This window comes from Nilaparvata lugens, chromosome 5, assembly GCF_014356525.2.
Source record: "Nilaparvata lugens isolate BPH chromosome 5, ASM1435652v1, whole genome shotgun sequence".
NCBI classification, from domain to species: domain Eukaryota; kingdom Metazoa; phylum Arthropoda; class Insecta; order Hemiptera; family Delphacidae; genus Nilaparvata; species Nilaparvata lugens.
Window position 1 is genome coordinate 67,936,465 of NC_052508.1, and position 14,305 is coordinate 67,950,769.

Sequence of the window (14,305 nt, forward strand, 5' to 3'; positions counted from 1 at the left end):
TAAACCTGTATCAGGTTTATACATCAATAACTATTCATTCTAGTTTAAGATAATCAATTATATTTTATTAAGCATCTATATATGTAAAAGCGAAATGGCACTCACTCACTCACTGACTGACTGACTGACTCACTCACTCACTCGCAGAACTAAAAATCTACCGGACCAAAAACGTTCAAATTTGGTAGGTATGTTCAGTTGGCCCTTTAGAGGCGCACTAAGAAATCTTTTGGCAATATTTTAACCCTAAGGGTGGTTTTTAAGGGTTTAAAGTTCGTCTTTTAGCATGTATATTCTTCTTATTCTCTTAATTATAATTGAAAAATGAACATACCATACAGTATGTTAATATAGAACTATAATCTAGAGAGAGTACCTCTTCGAAACAGTTGTTCTGATAACTAATTAATAATTTTGTCAGGTTGGCATTAAGTTGAGTTGACTTTGCTAGGTGGGCACCAAGTTGAAGATTGAAATGCATTTATCGCGGAAAAATTGATTGGGCACTGCTACTTCAATCAGAGCTATTCCTGGGAATATTATATTACTAGCCGTCAGGCTCGCTTCGCTCGCCATATCTGTTTAGCCAGACGTTTAGTCTGGACCCCCGACTGGATCATCCTAACATATGATGATAAAAATGCGCGAATGAGAAATGCAGGCGAGGCGAGCCTGACGGCTAGTGAAATTATATTTTTCAATAATTTCATGATGAATCAGCTGAAAATCAGCCAATAGTCCGCCGCTAGTGCAAAAACACTTCTGATGGCGTAACCCCCTTAGGCTTAACTCACACTCACGCGACTCACGTCGATTTCAAATGGTGATGTCGCGGAGACTAGAATCGACTGGTCTGAGTGTCACCATTTGAAAACATATGCTCTCGACTAGAGTCGAGTCTCTTCTCGACCTGAGTCGCGTAAGTGTGAGTTGTGCCTTATTGTTTATTTCATGTAATAAGCTGCTGTCGAACAGCTGTTTTTCGTTCGAAGCCTTTAGCATAAACTGTCTTTTTCTTTCAAATACATGTCCGTTCACACATGCTGGACACTCTTGTCTTGTCTTCAGTGGCCGGCTTATAGTGAGGTCAACGTTATAATGGCCCTGTTTGATTTGCAATAGTATTGCTATCCTTGTCTATCATTCAAAAAAGCGGATAGCGCTATCTCTTTCTCGCTTTTCTCTGTTGCCAGATAGTCTTCCAACAATGTAGAATTAATAATCAATAAACAAAATATAATAATAATAAATTTGACTTTATTTCTGCGATAAAATATACAAAACATGTGAAAATTAAGAGTAATAGAAAACTAAGCATGCAGTATTATCATTCTGCTCCACTATAGAAATACAATGAGAAAAAAACCAAACAAAGAAACAAAAAAAAACAATACAGCTAATGGCTTACTCTACTAGAGCTACACTGCGAACGAAAAATACATAAAAAAGATTTCTCTACTAGAGATACAATAAAATAACAGTGGACAGCAACTCAAGATAGAGATTCACAAGTTACAAAGATTATAATACATATACACGATGCAGAAATAAGTCATTACTGTATGCAAATGACCTTAAGAGAGAGGTCACGTCCGCATACAGGAATTCGGACGATATATATCGGAATTCCGATGATATTTCATCCTAATTATGAAAATTAATTGTGAAATTATTGGAAAATATAATTTCTTGCTCAATAAATTATAATTGATTTTTTTAAACGAGAATGAACAGTTAATATTACATCAATAAACCTGTATCAGCTACCGTCTTTAGAAGGCATTGACAAGACAGAGGATCGGCAACGTAGTTCTCCTATCTTTCTCCACTGCCATTATAACGTGGACCCCACTATAGTAAAAGTTTTATTGCGCTATGGAGCGTGTGGACCAGGCTTAAAACTGGAATTGAATCGAAAAGACTTGAAATATATTCATAAAAATGAACTCTTGGCTTTAGGACTCATTAGGGAGAAGATCTATGACCATGTTATTCGTTGTAGGTTGGGATCGACGGGCTGACCTATGCAGGCAACCATGGATTGGAAATTCTACATCCGGACGGAAGTCGATTCATGCATCCGATGCCAACTGAGTTCGAGGACAAATGCAGCGCCCTCTTGCAAGCGCTACAAGAACAGGTCAGCAAATATGATGTTGGCTTCATTCCATTGAAAAATAATCTACACCTTTCCCAATATTGTATTCGAGAGAGCATAAATTTAATTTTAGAAACCACCAATTGTATTTTAGACTAGTCACTTGTAATTGAGAAAATGTCTGATGTAAGTGAGAGTTGTCAATTGTATTTGAGAACTCATCATAATTATGTACTCTGTTGCATATTCATACTTTTTCACTATTAAAATTAAACTTGAATTTTAAAAACACTTATGGAGTGACTACCAATGTAAGTGTATTTTTACTCGATAAGTGTTTTTAAAATTCAAGTATAATTATGTCATTGAGAATAGTGAATTGTATCTGAGAAGTGTCAAATATAAATGAGAAAATCTCAATTGAAAATGGGAAAAACCATTACTTGGTATTTTTATCCCATTTCTCAATTACAATAATTGACAACTTCTCAATTTCAAATGATTATTCTCGAATTGAAATTATACTTTCTCGAATAGAATTCACTTTTCTCAATTACATAATTATGATGTTCTCTCAAATACAAATGACTATTCTCAATAATTACAATTGATACTTTCTCTAATACAATTGTAAAAGGTGTAGAATAATGATTGAAATACGCATTCTTAAAATCACAGGTCAAAAATGTATTCAAATGTATGGTGGTTTGATGATAGCTATTATTCAATTCAAAAATAATCTGGAATGATAATTGCAATACGCTCTCTCACAAGCATTCCAAGAACAGGTCAGAAATGTATTTGTTGATAGCTATCATTCAATTCAAAATTAATCTGGAATGATAATTGCAATTCAAAAATAATCTGGAATGATAATTGCAGTACGCTCTCTTACAATTACTTCAAGAACAGGTCAGAAATGTATGTGTTGATAGCTATCATTCAATTTAAAATTAATCTGGAATGATAATTGCAAATCAAAAATAATCTGGAATGATAATTGCAATACGCTCTCTTACAATTACTTCAAGAAGAGGTCAGAAATGTATTTAAATTTCGAATTTATGGTGATTTGTTGATAGCTATCATTCAACTGACAATAATAATAATCCAGATTAATAATTGCAATTTGATGAAACACGTATTGAACTGTTAAGCTGGGGCCTCGCCTGTCATACAGTGTTCCAATATATCCAAAATCTATTTCTTCATTAACATTCAATTCAATAATCAAATAATCATGGAAATTGTATTTAATGTGGAGGAAATAAAAGCAGCTGATGAAATATTATCATGTTTATTCTTAATTTGATTCCTAGCTGATTTTAAAATAAGAAAATATCAGTCTCTAAATAATGCTACCTACAAACAAAGAGCCACTGAGGAACCAATACAACAACATCTGAAGAATTCTTCATAATTAATGATTTAGTTCAATGCAGTTTTGATTAATCTATATATATAAAAGCGAAATGGCACTCACTCACTGACTGACTCACTCACTGACTGACTCACTCACTCACTCACTCGCAGAACTAAAAATCTACCGGACCAAAAACGTTCAAATTTGGTAGGTATGTTCAGTTGGCCCTTTAGAGGCGCACTAAGAAATCTTTTGGCAATATTTTAACTCTAAGGGTTGTTTTAAGGGTTTAAAGTTAGTCTTTTAGCATGTATATTCTTCTTCTCCCAATCTCTTAATTATGATTGAAATTTCCATATCATATGTTACTATAGAACTATAATCTAGATAGAGCACCTCTTCGAAACAGTTGTTAACTTAAATTAATAATTTAATAATTAATATTTTTTCTAAATTAATAATTTTGTCAGTTTGGCATTAAGTTGAGTTTACTTTGTTAGGTTGGCACCAAGTTGAAGATTTAAATGCATTTATCGCGGAAAAATTGATTGGGCACTGCTACTTCAATCCTGGGAATATCATATTACTAACCGTCAGGCTCGCTTCGCTTGCCATATCCGTTTAGCCAGACGTTTAGTCTGGACCCCCGACTGGATTGTCCTAACATATGATAAAAATGCTCAAATGAAAAATGCAGGCGAGCGAAGCGAACCTGCTGATCTCATTCTTGGACGATCCAGTCGGGGGTCCAGACGGCTAGACGGATATGGCGAGCGAAGCGAGCCTGACGGCTAGTAGTACTATATTTCTAAATTATAGGTTTAGTAATATTTCCTTTTAATTGTATTTTCGTAGATCTTATCTTTGTATAAACTTGATTAGTGTGCAAGTGAGTAATATTAAGTTATGTTAAGACTCCATGCCGGCGTACAAGTTTTATTTTGCCGACGTGTAGCACAGTTCCGTTATTTAAAAAAAATATTTGTAACATGTATTTTTTGTGCAGTAAACGATTTGTGATTTGATTTACGATGTTGATCGTCTGCAGGTTTGCAAGGCGGGCGCATGGGTGGAGAACAAAGGCGCGTTGCTGACGTTTCACTACCGCGAGACGCCGATCGACGTGCGTCCGGAGATGGTGGCGCAGGCCAGGGCGCTGATCGAGGCGCACGGCTTCCGTGCGGGAGAGGCACACTGTGCGCTCGAGGCAAAGCCGCCCGTGCAGTGGAACAAGGGCCGCGCGTCCATCTACATTCTGCGCACGGCGTTCGGCCTCGACTGGAGCGAACGCATCCGCATCATATACGCCGGCGATGACGTCACCGATGAGGATGCAATGGAGGTAAATTGGTTTTTGCCACACTAGAACGTAATGGCTGTTTTCGGACATCATAGATAGATGGATAAATGTCTTTCATTTGCACTTTATAACATTACAAGTGATGTGAGCGAAGTTGAGGCAATAAGAGCCCCCTCTTCCACGAAATCCACCTAATATGGAGGTTTAAGGTGGGCCGTCCACTGGAACCGATTTCGTCCGAACTAGCATCGGCCGAAAACTACCGAACTCGTCCGAACGATCTCCCAACAAAGGAAGCTATAGATGCTCGTCCATTGGAAGAAGTTATACGTCCGTGCACGGTCGTCTCCGGCCGATCAAGTTTTCGATCCGAATTGAATGGGATTTTCCGGCTCTATCCGGCCGAAGTCGTGTTGAGAACATAATCCTAATCTCAAAATTGTTTCACAGTCTTGTTGGTTTTGTTTTTTGAAGTTGATCTGTTTTATAAAGTTGTAACTATAGACAATGAATAGTTGATAAGTTTGGTTCGAGAGCATGTTCCATTGTGGGATATGCGAGACAAAAGACATCATCGTCGTGATGTTCAAAGGAATCTGTGGACAAAGACTGCTGAACAAATAGGATCTGGAGGTAGAATTGTTGTAATGAATAACTAATTTAGTTGATATTTGTTTATTCAATATTCAAAATCTCAATACAATTATTGTTTATGAAACATTTTGGTGGCTATGATAGTAGTTTATTCAATAATTGGCAACCAGCCAACTTCTGAACTAGACGACCTGAACGGTTCCAATGGACGACCATATTCGGCCGAATCAACGGCCGGTAGATTCGTCCGATCCAACAGCCGAACGGATCGGTTGAATCACTACCTCCGTAAACAAATCCGTAGTGCATTCGTGTGACGTCAGCACAGGTAGGGCTCCTATACCAATAAAAATTCGTTGAGTTCAGCTGATCTATATCAGCTAGTGTTTTTATTGGTGTAGGAGCCCTACTTGTGCTGACGTCACCAGAATGTACTATGGCTTTGTTTACGGAGGTAGTGGTTGATTACGGTTCCAGTGGACGGTTACCCTAAAAAGATCAGTTTCCGGCGAGATCAGCTGGAGGCCTGAAAATGCTTTCTTTGCCGCTCAATGGCCGAAAATGTTCACTTTATGGTCTAGGTCAGTAAAGAAAATTACCTTGAATAACAGCTTGTAGTGCCCGATCCAGAAAATTGCAATTCAAGTTTTAAAGTTCAATATTGTCAAGATTTTAGTTCAAATTTTCAATCCTTTAAAGTTTTCAGTTCAAATTTTTAATTCGTCAAGTTTTCAGTTTGTCAATTTTTTTGACAAATTCTAAGTTCATCAAGATTTTATTGTGTTATGTTCTCTCTTTGTCAAGTTTTCAATTCTTCTTGTTTTCAGTAATTCTAATTTTCAGTTATTCAACTTTTCAGTATGTCGAATTTTTATCTTGACAAGTTATCAGTTTGTCAAGTGTCCAGTTTTCAAAGTTTTGGTAGGCCTACGCCAAGTTTTTAGTACGTTAGGTTTTAATTTGTTCTAGTTCTCATTTCTTCAAGTGTTCAGTTCATCAAGCGTTATATTCGTCTAGTTTCTAGTTCGTTACTATGTTTTCAGTATGTCAGGATTTCTGTTTGTGTTTCTCATTTACTCAGATTTTCAATTCGTGAAGTTTTCAATTTGTCAAGTTTCCATATCATCAATTTTTTCAGTTTTGTTTGTGATGTGGTGAAAAATAGCGGTCGCAACTCGGGCAAAAATGCCAGCCCTCAACGCTTCAAGTTCTCAACTTCGTCTCGAATTTAGTTTAATATATGTAACTACGAATGTCCAAAGTATGGTCAAGTTCACATCACAACAACAAAATTTTCACTTCGAATAACTGTAATGAATCATATATTTATAATTATTATTAACTGAAAATCCAAATAGAATTTCTATCTAGCTGTTTACCCTGTTGTCAATATTTGCAGTAGCAGAAGTCTTCGGGGTGAATTACAGAATTTAATTTGGATTTAGTTTAATAATAATTCATTAGCATTTGAATAATTGCAATATCTCAGTAATTTCCATCTATCAATTATATATTTCGTGTGTATAAAATTTGATTTGAATAATTGGTGTAATTAAATGTTTCTTAGGCTCTGAAAGGAATGGCTGCCACTTTCCGTGTGGCTCAGTCGAGCATTGTGAAGACATCCGCACAGCGAAGACTGCCAAGCACTGACTCTGTACTGACGATGCTCAAATGGGTCGAGCGTCACTTCAGCAAGCGAGCCGCCTCAGGTCTTGCCTCCACCCAATCGGCATCGAGCTCCATGAGGCAGCAACAGGCGCTAAAGATCCAAATGTCGCTCCCGTCAGATACCAAACGATAATCACTACCTGAGAAGTCGCCAAAGTCGGCCGACGACAAGATCACTATTCGTGTAGTAGTCAAAGTTGGCCGACGACGAAAACACTACCTTTAGTAGTAGTCAAAGTTGGCCGACGACAAAACACCACCTTAGTAGTAGTCAAAGTTGGCCGACAACACAAAACACTACTTTAGTAGTCACTTGCTGTAGGTCCTTGTCATTGTAGCGTTAACTTCTACCCAATTGTAATGAACTTGAGCTGGTTTAGAGGCTGGGAATTGGGAAATGAATGAAACACCACATAACAATAATTGAAGTACTTTCAAGACATATAAAATTGCCTTACAAAAAATTATCAAATTAAATACAGTTTACAAGTAAATACTCTTAGTGCCAATTGCAGAGAAGCCTATTAAATGTTAACCGTGAATAATTTAATGATAACCGATCAGAGAAGCTTTCTTTTCAAATTATCCTTCTCTGTTTGGTTATAATTAAATTATTCACGATTCAAATTTAACCGCCTTTTGTGCAACCGGGCCATAGAACTAGAAACTGAACTAGAACTAAAACTAGAACATAGAACATATTTGAATCACATGTTCTTTTCAACGATTCCTAGATATTTAGTATCATTGTACAATGACTCACTTCATTATCACTTGATATTAGTATCATTGTAATATCGGTACCTACATATAACATGAGACCACACAGAAGTAATGAACACTTTGTAGATACTGTGACCTGATTTTATAAGTAGGTCTATGAAGTGTTCAAAGTGTCCATAAGGTGTTTATTAGAGTTGTATGGCCTGATGTTATGAGTAGGTAGTACATCATACAATAATAATATTGACGGTCTAGGGACTGCCTCAATGCCTTAATCTACATAACTTCAGCTACTTGCTTTTCATCAACATAATCGAAAGTGTGGCTTTCATTAGAGCCGACTAAGGGGAGTCTTCGAATTTTTCATAGCTATGTTGTGTATCAATAGACATGTCAGGAATAGGTTCTCTGTTATCATTTGGAGTCTATAAACGTCTTGATGATGCAACAAAATAATACTGTCTAGCTCATTTGAAGTCTATAAACGTCTTAATGATGCAACAAAATAATACTGTCTAGCTCATAGTCTTGAATTAATTTTAATCCAGAGGCAAGATGATGTCCAAATCATTTTAGTGTGGTCTACATTGATACAAAACAATATAATTGTAACTAATTGTCTAGATACTGTTTTTCCATGTTAATATTTGAAAAAAATTACTTTTTGATAAGAAATGAGGCTGATGAAGCTCCTCCTCAGGAGTTAAATGTATCTCTCATCAAAAAGTAAGAGTTTTTTCAAATATTTACATAGAAAAACAGTGTCTAGACTACAAAAACGTTATTATGAAGTGTTTCATCATAGAAAGCAACATAAATTTTAATGTAATTGTTTCATTTTTTAATTCCCTGTCTCTAAACCACGCTTAGTTTGGGAGCCAAAGATGGAGATGGTTGAACAGAGAAGGGAGATGCAAATCTGTTGGTTGACACTCCTGTCAGTGAGTCCTTTGGTTCCAAAACTGTTTGAATTAGTCACTAAGTGTGCTCAATTTTGATTTGTTCCTTTTCTTGTGTAAACTATGAGAACATAAACATGACTGAGATCTCATGCTCGATTCTGTTTTCAACATATCATTCCACAATTTTATTAGAATAACTTCTATGGTTTAAGCATATATCATTGAACAATCATTGAATATCCACATTCCTACACTTGCAATTCAGTTCTCATAGTGTCCTAAGAATAATTATTATAGCCTAATTCACGAATTACTGTTGACATTGTTTGGTTTTTAAACTTCCAAGTATTATTCATCAATTAAACTTTAAATATATATATATTGCTTTTATTATTCAGATGGCTGCCTCAAATTGTGTATCCCGCAATCAAAAAGACAAATATTGCAAATGTATCGCTCAAATGTGGATATGACTTATCATGACAGAAACTAATAATGAATAAGTAAATCTTGTTTATAAAATTACTGTATGTTGAAATAGTTTGCTATTAATTATCAAGGTTTCATGTTTATACAGTGATAGTCATGTTTGTTTTTCAAATAAATCACATATCAAAAAACTGCTGTATTTTTTAAATTTCTCTGTAAGTAGTTCACTGAATTAATGGCTGAACTTGAATAAATGTGATCAAAATAAATTTAAATTTATACATATTAGATAAGGTTGGACAACTCATAAGTTCAAAATACGATTGCCTAAGAACTATTTTGTAAATTCTAGCTATTGAATTGGTACATGCATTTATAAAATTCATTAGGAACACTCAAAATTCAAATGTTGGAACACTTAATCAAATTTTCTTCAAAATTTCTCCCCTCCTTACAAAATATAGTTTTTAGTAATAATGATGAAATGTATTTTCAGAGTAGTAAAGTTATTGTAATATATGTATTAGGTTTATATTTTAGTAAATTGTGAAACTTCAAATTTTGTAATTCAAATTCTATTATTAATTTTATAATTGGATATTATAATTTACAAATGTATCTTCAGAATTTGAACTTTCTTGGTTTTCTTTCAGATTGTGATAAATGTGATCAAATTATTAAAGATTATATATGTTTATACAATGAAATATTTAAATAAAATATGTTATACAATTAAATTTGAAGGTAGTTTCTCATTGTAACTTAGCTGTTTATTCCACTTGTCATCTCAATTATTATTTTTTTTAATTTATTATTAATAAGACAAATTATTATTTGTTAAACTGGGATTGCAGCTTCTATTTAAAGGATTAACAATTTTAGCATTAAATGGATATACATTCCTGATTCAATTTAGGCATTTTCGATTGAAGAAACCAATTACTGTAGAATTAATATCACGTTTATCTCATTGAACATTAAACATTAAGGCAGTAATAGATTTTCATGAAATTTGACATACATTTGTATTTGTGTTCATTATTCAGCCTGACTATACAGTAGTACATAAGGCTATGTCAAAATATTTTATAAAACTACAATATCGTACATAATGAAATCATAATTAGGTCACAATATATAATAAAATCAATAATAATAAATCCTTAAAATGAATGAAGACATCTATATCAATAAATAACATTCAATAGTTCACCCATAATAGAGCTACGTTATAATTAACTATTTCATATAATAGTTTATTTTAATAATCTATTCTACATACTCCTGTCCTGAATTCTCCTAAAGAGTAGAATGGATTTTCAATGAGCCATTTTCTTAAATTTCTAAGGAATGCAGGCAGGGGAAGAGTACGGAAAGAGGTTGGTAGAAGGTTGAAAAATTTTATCACCACTACTGGAAAACTCGAAAGAGATTTAGTAAGTCTGCACCTAGGTACGTGAAGATCTCCACTGGCTCTAGTCGGATAATTGTGAATGAACATTAAACATTAACTTTGTATTTGACCACTGCCTGTGTGTCCAGTGAACTTTGACTTATGTGTATATCATTATGTGTTATATCATTGTTCATCCTGGAAACTATTATCGAAGTGAAGAAATCAACCCAAGTGCTCAGATTGGATCGACACAGTTACAACTCTAGAAACAGACAGAACATAGATATAAAAAGTTGGACGAAAGTTGAGCTTGAACTTCTTACAGAAGAAACATAACCTATTTTTTGGACATGTAATCAAAATTTGGGAATGGAATAGTTTTGGGCCAAGCCTGTTGTTCCTTCCCAATCATATTTATATGATTTGTTATTGTATCCACGTATAAATAAATAAATAACATAGACCTCCCTCAGCACAGACTCGAGAAGTACAGTAGGTCCCCTATGTACAGCGGGCCTTACCTATACAACCAGCTGCCATCTAGCCTAAAAAATATCCAAGACAGGAAAGCCTTCATCAGGAAACTAAAGCACTACCTAAGCAATAGACCATACTACAGCCTGGACGAGTTTGTAGACGAGCACACCTAAAGACCATAAGGAATAAACGACCCCTACAAAAGGGAAGACGAAATGGCGATTCCCGCAGCCCTGGCTGCTGGTGAAGACCACTGAAGTATCAAGTGTATAAAATAATTTACTCTCAATTATCTTCATCGTAATTTTTTCATACTTTCCAATTATTTTTTGAAACCCTCAGTTCTTACAATGTCTCTCACATTTTTATTTTTATTAGTTACATTATATTTTCACTTCACTTGAGTTATTTTCTGGACGATTGTTCTGAAACTTTTTTCTGTCTTTTATATCATAACATGCAATGAACTATATTGAACAAAATTTAAAGTTTTCCTAGCTGTAGCACACGCCAAATTTGACTAACTTTACGTGCAGCGTACCGTATGAGATGTTCAATCATATCAACTTTTAAAACCATGATAAATATTATATTTGATGTTGCTCTCCATGACGAAACACTATAATATAATAACTTTGCTGTAGTTTAGACACTGTGTTACATTTGTGAATATTTGAAAAACATACTTTTATGGCGAATTAACATATGCATTTCCTCTCCTGAGAAGGAGAAAAATGCATCCTGCCTCCTCAGGAGTAAAATGCATAACTCGATTCGCCAAAAAGTAAGTGTTTTTGAATATTTACAAATGTAACACTGTGTTTAAACTACAACAAAGTTATAAATTATAGCGTACTCCTAGTCCTACCACCTTATACCACCTTATATTGTAATTCTGGTATTCACAATATTCCTGTAAGTACTATGCCAGCTTATATCTAAGATTAGAAAAAGCCTGAACAGTAGCATAGTTCAAATAATGGAAATAATTTTATAACTTTGGATCAAAAATTAATCAAAGCACAGTGTATGCTATCAAAAATTAAACAATAAATTCACTACCATTTAGCAATAAATTAACGAACTGTTCAATACTGTTCGTGACCCACATGACTCTTCTCTTCTTATTAGTTTTATTAACACACTAAGTTAGCCTCATAAAAAAAGCTTACATGTTTTAAAAATGTGTATAAGATAATAGGTTAACAGTTCTATAAACTTTTGAACAACTAAATTACGACATAGCAGTCAGGTATTTATAAATAAAAGCTATCAGCTTCTACTCACATTTTTGTGTAGCGCTTTCGGACACTAGGCCCTTCATCAACACCCAGAGTGGGCATAGTGTCCGAAAGCGCTCCAAAAATGTGAGTAGAAGCTAATAGCTTTTATTTATAAATACCTGACTGCTATGTCGTGATTTAGTTGTTCAAAAGTGATTATTTAACAAGCAGCTCGTAATGGAAAAAACATTGAAGAGATCTATAAAATTGTCAATATCATAAAGCAAGGTTTTATAAATATACGCAGCACAAATTCTTTCTGGTTAATATCAGTTTCATGTCTTTAAATCGGTTTGTAGAAACAGTCTCTACCTTCTCTAATCTTTCACTTTTTGAAAATTAAATTTACCCAGTACGGTATTGTGAAACTTGTGTAACAATTTTACACCAAAATGTATTCATAACAAAATTCTACAGTAATATAAATTTAAGTTATATGTTCTTAGTACTTGGCCCAAGTTATGCTATTTTTTTGTCTTTTTCGCTTTTTTTAATAAGTAACTCTACAAGTGCTTGATTCATCCTTACTAAGGTTATGATCACATTGGATGCACATATGTGCAAGTGCACGCGAGACAATGTATAACCAAGGACGCAGATGGGAAACAAAATCTCGAAAGAGCCATAAAAATTCGTTGTGACTTGCATGACGCTGCTCACCTAAACACCACCAGCAAGTGCCAACGTTCAGTTTGAATGTTTCTAATTTCTAATTGATTAGCTTTCTCCAGATTTCGTTTCTCATCTGCATGCATTGCCTCGCACTTGTACATTTGTATATACATCCAATGTGGTAATACCCTAACATTCCTCATTCTTCAATGCGGTGATTGATCATTTTGTTTTAATTTCAGATGAATAATGAGCCTGCCGAAAACGGTTCTCTCGTCTCCAATACAAAGCGAATCGCAAGGCACTAGTTTGAACTCAGCCACACCCACCAAGTGCTTGACATTTCCGTTGCTCAAGTTTGAGGAAACAGTTGAGAAAAGTCGTCTCCAAGTGGGCGAGCAGGAGGCCCATCAGAAAAGACTCAACTCTCTGCGCAAAGAGCTCGACTATCTTCAAGAGACTGCCTGGAAGTACCAGCCCATTGACAAGTACATCGGACAGTAAACACATTCTTCCAATCAAGTGAGTCCTTTTTCTTTGGTATTTAAACTTCCAGTTTAGATTTTGGTTGGAAGTACCAGCCGATTGACAAATACATCGGACAGTAAACACACTCTTCCAATCAAGTGAGTTCTTTTTCTGCTGTATTCAATTCCTATAGTGAGGTCCACGTTATAATGGCAGTGTTTGATTAGCAAAGATATTGCTAACCTTGTCCATCATTCAACAAAGCGGATAGCACTATCTCTTTCTCGCTTGGCTCTGTTGCCAGATCGTCTTTTAACAATGTAGAATTAATAGTTAACAAAATATTTCATCTTTATTATGAAAATTCATTGTGAAATTATTGAAAAATATAATTTCTTGCTTAATAAAATTGATAATTTCAAACGAGAATGAACAGTTGATATTACATCAATAAACCTGTATCAGCTACCGTCTATAGAAGGCATTGACAAGACAGAGGTTCGGCAACGTTGTTCTTCTATCTCTCTTCACTGTCATTATAACAAGGACCTCACTATAGTTTAGATTTTGGTTGGAAGTATTAGCCTATTGATAATTAAATCGGACAGTAAACAAATTTTTCCAGTGAAGTGAGTTAGGTTATGCCTGTTCTTTTGATATTTGAATTACAAAATACAGTGAGATCCACGTTATAATGGCAGTGTAGAAAGATAGTGGAACAGCTTTGCCGATTCTATTCTTTGCCACTGTCACATTCTATAGAGAATAACTGATACTGGTAGTTTTTTTAAGGTATTGATTAATTACCTTGACGTTTTTAAAGACTGATAGGCCTATGATAAATTAATGAATGTGTATCTTTGTTTTGGTTAGTTTATATTAAGAATGAGTCAAATTCAAACTTCACCTACTATTGAAAAAATGTTGTATTTTTATCAGCAATTTGTTATTTTCAATAACCTGTTGGTTTGTTGTTTCGAAATTTACAT

At 34.6% G+C, this 14,305-nt stretch overlaps 1 protein-coding gene across 2 annotated transcripts in view; it reads left to right on the plus strand.

Annotated features, from left to right (window-relative positions):
- LOC111059194 (alpha,alpha-trehalose-phosphate synthase [UDP-forming]) overlaps nucleotides 1-9,523 on the plus strand; it is a 43,929-nt gene extending 34,406 nt beyond the window's left edge. Inside the window, exons 11-13 of one of the 2 annotated variants that reach the window (XM_039429133.1) lie at nucleotides 2,003-2,140; nucleotides 4,510-4,803; nucleotides 6,923-9,271. In XM_039429133.1, the coding sequence (XP_039285067.1) occupies nucleotides 2,003-2,140; nucleotides 4,510-4,803; nucleotides 6,923-7,159 (669 nt within the window). In that variant the 3' untranslated portion in view covers nucleotides 7,160-9,271. Of the gene's footprint in view, nucleotides 1-2,002; nucleotides 2,141-4,509; nucleotides 4,804-6,922 lie in introns of both variants that reach the window. The other variant, XM_039429134.1, reaches the window with a different exon arrangement.
- The last annotated feature ends 4,782 nt before the right edge of the window (nucleotides 9,524-14,305 follow it).